The sequence below is a fragment of the Nelumbo nucifera genome, chromosome 6, assembly GCF_055504915.1.
Source record: "Nelumbo nucifera cultivar China Antique chromosome 6, China Antique-T2T, whole genome shotgun sequence".
Classification (NCBI taxonomy): domain Eukaryota; kingdom Viridiplantae; phylum Streptophyta; class Magnoliopsida; order Proteales; family Nelumbonaceae; genus Nelumbo; species Nelumbo nucifera.
Window position 1 is genome coordinate 24452528 of NC_142654.1, and position 5678 is coordinate 24458205.

Sequence of the window (5678 nt, forward strand, 5' to 3'; positions counted from 1 at the left end):
TGAGTTGTGTTGTTTACATTTGTTTCTGTTTAGTTATACTCTATAACAGAATCTCTTTGGATGCCTAGTGTCATAGACTCGTTATTTTTATTTAAATGTGTCATAGTTATACTCTAAACTTAGACTTAAAATGTCTGAAATCTGAGGCTTGTTGCCATGGTAAAATAGCAGATATTACCATCTAATTACTACGTGTCATGTATGATGTACAAACCAGACTGGCAACTCTAGTTGATTGTTTTTTCTAAATCTAAAGAAAAAAAAAAGAACAATATCCCTTAAAGAAACCTTTCCCCATTTTCTGTAACAGGTAGCTCCAACAGACATTGAGTAGAGCTGGAGGGATAGTCAGATAGATGGTCTACCTATTAGCATTAGATTGTGCACAATCTTGCATTTGTTCCCTTCCCTCTTTTCCTCTCAGTGTCGATCATTGGCTAGGCCCACGGACGGGACCAGAGACACCAAATCATTATTAAGGCTGCATTTGGAAACAATGCAAATGGAGTGTAAATTCTGGTTCAGGGTAAATTAAATTCTGGTTCACATTTGCTTGCGTTTGACAACATTACATTTATGCATTGACAAATGATAAAAAACACATTTTTGGATGCATGTTTACATTGATAATAAGATGTAAAAGTATATCAATAAAAAAGAAGTAAATTTGCATTCAAGTGGCTTTTGATAAAAAAAGGCATATGTTTTACTGGAATTCATGTTTATATCCATTATGGCTAAAAGTCTCTTTGGTAAGAAGTTAAATTTGTCAGTGCAAAACGAATCCAACTTTGCAATTTATATGAATCATTTTATACTCTACATATTTGCATTCACACTTATTTGCATCATTTCCAAACACAGCATAAGGAGTAGCTCAATCCCTACAAGATCCAAAATAAATACAGAAATAAAGAAAGAAAAAAAAATTGATGAACATTTCACATAACATAAAAAAAATAAGAAAAAAAAACAACTTAAAATTGTTGAAAGTAATACTGGCTGATAGAGGGGAGAATGAATCATATGTGATGGGACAGGTGTCTATCCCTGAATGGGGAGGACACAGAAAGTGTATACAGAAGGGAAGACAGAGGATCCTTGTTCCCACGAAGCAACCACACAATGATGGGCCCACCCCTGTAGGGCTGGGTTATGGGCCAAATATGCACTGTGACTATTTGATATTTGTCATTGTGATAGATTGTTTCGTTCTGTTAAAAATCAAAACGACACTGTCGTCGTTGATGCCTGGTACCACCACCCTTCATCCATCAAAATCAGATCGTCCAGATAGAATTAACTGCTTCACCCCTTATTAACCAACACAAGGTTGCTGCCAGGGGAACCGTTTTGATAACAGCTTAAGTGTCTGAACTCAAAAGCTTATTGCCTTTTTTCTTTTTTCTTTTGTCAAAAAGTTCTGAACGATTGTTAGCTAATCCCTAGAGCTGAAATTGGGTTGATTATCATACCCTTTAATGTTTTATTATTTTATTTTTAAATCATTTAAGTTCATCAACTTCAGCTGTTACCAAAGTACCTATTCTCCTTTCAACCATTTGACCTCATTTATTTTTGCTTGGCCAAAAATAGGGGTTTACCCCAAACTCCCATTTACTTTTCTAACATTTTCTTAAACTTATCTTGACTTTTTCATACCTCCACAAAGGCATACTTTAGGATTTTATTTTTTTATTTTTTAATTACAAATTACACGTTACAACGGAAATAAGGGGTGGGAACGGAGCAAGGAGCACATGAGGTCCACTGATCTTACCATTAAGAGTTTGCAGTTACATGGATTTGATCCCACACTTCCATTTCAGAAGGACAGAGTGACTAGGGTCATCAGCTTCGTATTTTTATTTTTTAATGACAAAACTGAACTTTGACCAACCAATCTATTTTATTAAACTAATTTTTACATGACAAAAAATACCACTTTCTCCCTTATTTTATTATGTTCCCTCATCTCACAATCCCCCAACAATTCAATTTGATTGAATGTATGGGCCTGTTTTTTTTTTTAATCTTGCAAAGACAGTAGGTAGCTTTTTTATGACAATTTTCTAACAGGGGGTTTTTAGGGAGGTGTATAAAGTGGAGGGGTGTTTTTTCAAAAAATGAAAGAAAAAATGGAGGGATGTTTCAAATAATAGCCAAAAAGAAAATAAAAGAAAAAAAATCCACATTAATTGAGTTCAAATCTGCACAGAATGGGCCCCAAAAACGTTCAACGGCGCATCCCAATGTAAATTGGGAACATTTTTAGAACGCATGTGGAACATTTTGACGCATTTTTATAGAATGGAGAAATTGAGATCTATTCTTTACACACGGCGCCTCACAACGATCTCACGAACACATCCCAAACATCTCCCGTAAATAATTACACATAAGTGCGGGAGAGCAGATCCTGCCTCGGGGTGTGTGGGGGGGGGGGGAGGGGGCAAGATGTGAACTCACATAATCACATTAATTATATATGGAAACAAAACCCAAGTACATAGTACACCAGCCAGTACAGTACAGTACACTGCAATACATGCTACTTCAAGGGCTCAAACCAAACCGATACAGTGTTACACAGGCTTATGATGTATCCCTGGATTTCCACGTGGCAGTACGTGGGAAGCTCTGATAGCATCGTATCTGATTACGACTGGTGGGAAACTGGGACCGATACCCATGACGTAAACAATTAAACAAAGTAGTGATTACTGATTACTATATATATAATATATATATATATATATAATATATATCAACCTACGTTACGACTTACGACCAAACACAAGCCAACAAACTCACAGAGAAGAGAAATGAAGTAGTAGTGCTGACTGCTGACACTCGTGAAGAAGAATCACTTTGTCCTAATAGACTCTCTCACACCAACTATACTCTCTTTAGGCTTAGGCATCTCTTCTTCTTCATCGTCGTCTAGCTGCAGTTTCTCTCTGTGCGTTGAAGTAAACCGCAGCTACCGGGAGCCCTAGACCATTCTCTTCCGAGAACTTCCTTGTGTTGAAGTGGTCTCTTGAAGCCGGAGGCTTCACTGTTTGCCTCCCCCTCTGCTTGAATAGAATGAAGACAAACCTGTGGATGCCGATAACTGGCTTCGGGGTCTCATACTCCACGATTTCTCTGCCTGTGATCAAGACGGATTCCATATATATATATATATATATATATATGAAGAAGAAATAAATCAATATAGAAGACTTTTCAGGGAGAGAGACCCACTCACCAAAGGATGAATCGGTTGTGCCAGGAATATCCGTAACAATCCTGAAGGTTAAAGAGTTGCAGATATTATTTGCTCCATAATTAGAGATGCAGCTATTAAAAGAGGTTTCACCAAAAAAAAATGGAAAGGGGATCCGGAGTAGGATTTTCAGTGCAAAATATATACAAACCAGTGAAGGTGTTCTCTCAAGTATGGACCACTGGGGCTTGGAGCATCTGGGTCTGTCATGATCTTCATCCAAGTTAACAAAAGAGAAAATTCAAAGCTAGAGTTAATGAGAGTGGTTATAATAATATAGCCAGACAAGGCCAAAACAATATTGGTAGAGCTGTGGTGATCATCAGGTGAGACTTACAAGTGTGTAGGCAGCCCTCAGATCTTCACCACCAATCTCGACTCGAGGTCTGGAGGTTATGACTGAAGGCATCAACTCATGCCCATTGCAGACTTGCTTATTGGAGTAGTAGGTCACAGTCATCTTCACGCTAGGAGTGAAGAAATCTACAACCTCACCTACAACTCTCCCTACAGTCAAGGGTTCCAAAATCCTTGCCATGACAGAAACAATGGCTAATACAATGATGACGATGAGATGGAGAGCTCTAGCTAGCTAGAGGGATTGGCCGACTGGGTAGTGGGTAGTGGCTCGATGTTGATGATGAATTGGATATGTGAAGCTTATATTATAACACAAGCCTTTTTATAAGCAGAAAGGATGAAAGGAACGTGGAGCTTGGCTGTGAAGCTTATATTATATTATCTGTAAATTCCAAAGTTCTGTACGTAGAATGAATGAAGGGGATGTCAACAACTTTTACGAAAGAGCAGCATGTTTGAAAGCTTTCAGACTCGTCAGCTGTGTCGGTGTCAAGCTAGATGGAATGAGCCACTACAGTGTATGGCTAATGGAGTAATGGAGTTTTCTTTTTATTTTTTGAATTTTTAATTTTGTTAGAACTGTCTCAAAGTTCCAACTGTTAACCATAAAATAATATTTGACTTCCGAGTTAGAGAGTATAATGCAATCATATCTGGGCTCGCTCAAAGACAGTGGAGAATACAACTTTTTGTTGTCATATGGGAATATATTAATATTGTTCCTCATGGGTTCAATAGTTAGAACCCAATACCAACTTAATTTATTAACCGATTAATAGATAAATACTGCCCCTATTATTCTTTTACTAATGTAATGTTCAAGGCCAGTTCTCTTTTTGGTAGTTATTTATCCAGGTAAATATAGTTAATTGGATGACTTTTTTATGAATAAATATATTTATTCATGTTCTTTTATTTCTCATGTTAACAAGGTAATGACCATTTTAGTCATAAAAATATATTATTAAGAAGTAATATTTTTGTCTGATTTAAATATTGGTAACTTTTTCCCTAGGTGGAAAAGTTATTTATCCACCTAAGAGATGGGTATCATTTATCCCGGTAAATGATACCTAGGAAAATAAACTTTTCTTAATTCCCATATAAATCTGAAAAAAGAATATGAAATTGTTAGTCAATAGGAACCAAAATCTCGTTGACCAACTTTTCTCCTTCTCAAAATCAAAAAAAAAAAAAAAAAACACACCCTCTAACAATCATCATCATTATCCATACCTTATCTCATCAATTATATGGGATCAATTACATAAATCCTATTTAGCTAATACATTGTATTTAAAACTAAATCCACTGTTAAATTGCAGATTATGAAATGGATCTAGATAATTATTAATTAATTAGCCCACTACTGTTTCAGAAAAAAGAAAATTTTTTTCTAGTACGCTCTAAACGAAAAGGAAAGATACGGTTGCCATGAGAGCCATGACAGTAGGAATCTAGCATTTCTTTTTTTTTTTTGGAAATTAAAAAAGAAGAAAAAACAAAATAAAACTAGCCTAATTCTCGAAGAATCAAAGGGGAGCCAATTGGACGCAATTGTTGGGCTGGTGATGAGCCCCCTTTTCGGTCTATTGAGACACGTGTTGATTTATATATGGCATCTGCCATTTCATGTTCCAAGTGTTTGCGACACGTACGTCTTTGTTAATTGGTCCTTCTTGAGAGTTGAGACTAATGAAAGAATAATAGAATTCAACAGCCAAAATCTCGATTCTTACTTTATTCCTTTTGTATCAATAGTTATATATTCTCCATCTCTATTCTCTAATGTTGCTCCCTCAACCATCAATTTATAAGATAAAGATCGAAACCACCAGAAAATCAAATTTATAACAAGGACAAAGCTAAAAGAAGAGCCTTGAAATTCATTTCTTTTGGTCAATTCAGTCGACGTCGAGTTGATCATAAGGCATCTCTTGTGAAGGGCAAGGGTTTGAACCAGGGAAAGGCAAATTCTATACTTTGTGTGCTGATGGGTCGGATGAATTTATACAAAAAACCCTAAATCTTAAACCCTGAACCACGTACC

At 36.3% G+C, this 5678-nt stretch overlaps 1 protein-coding gene across 1 annotated transcript; it reads right to left on the reverse strand.

Annotated features, from left to right (window-relative positions):
- Nucleotides 1-2460: 2460 nt before the first annotated feature.
- LOC104612730 (CEN-like protein 1) lies at nucleotides 2461-3929 on the reverse strand. Its single transcript, XM_010280283.3, has 4 exons — nucleotides 3606-3929; nucleotides 3420-3481; nucleotides 3251-3291; nucleotides 2461-3151 (listed from the first exon to the last, which is right to left on the reverse strand). The coding sequence occupies exons 1-4, from the start codon at nucleotides 3804-3806 to the stop codon at nucleotides 2934-2936; spliced, it is 522 nt and encodes a 173-aa protein (XP_010278585.1). The 5' UTR covers nucleotides 3807-3929; the 3' UTR covers nucleotides 2461-2933.
- Nucleotides 3930-5678: the final 1749 nt, after the last annotated feature.

What these genes read in the sequence shown, in the direction of transcription:
- LOC104612730 (XM_010280283.3), bottom strand. Translation starts at nt 3,806, where the DNA reads ATGGCAAGGATTTTGGAACCCTTGACTGTAGGGAGAGTTGTAGGTGAG. An exon ending in TTGAGAGAACACCTTCACTG is followed by an intron (nt 3,292 to 3,419) that starts GTTTGTATATAT and finishes TTTAACCTTCAG; the next exon opens with GATTGTTACGGATATTCCTG. An exon ending in CACAACCGATTCATCCTTTG is followed by an intron (nt 3,152 to 3,250) that starts GTGAGTGGGTCT and finishes TCTTGATCACAG; the next exon opens with GCAGAGAAATCGTGGAGTAT.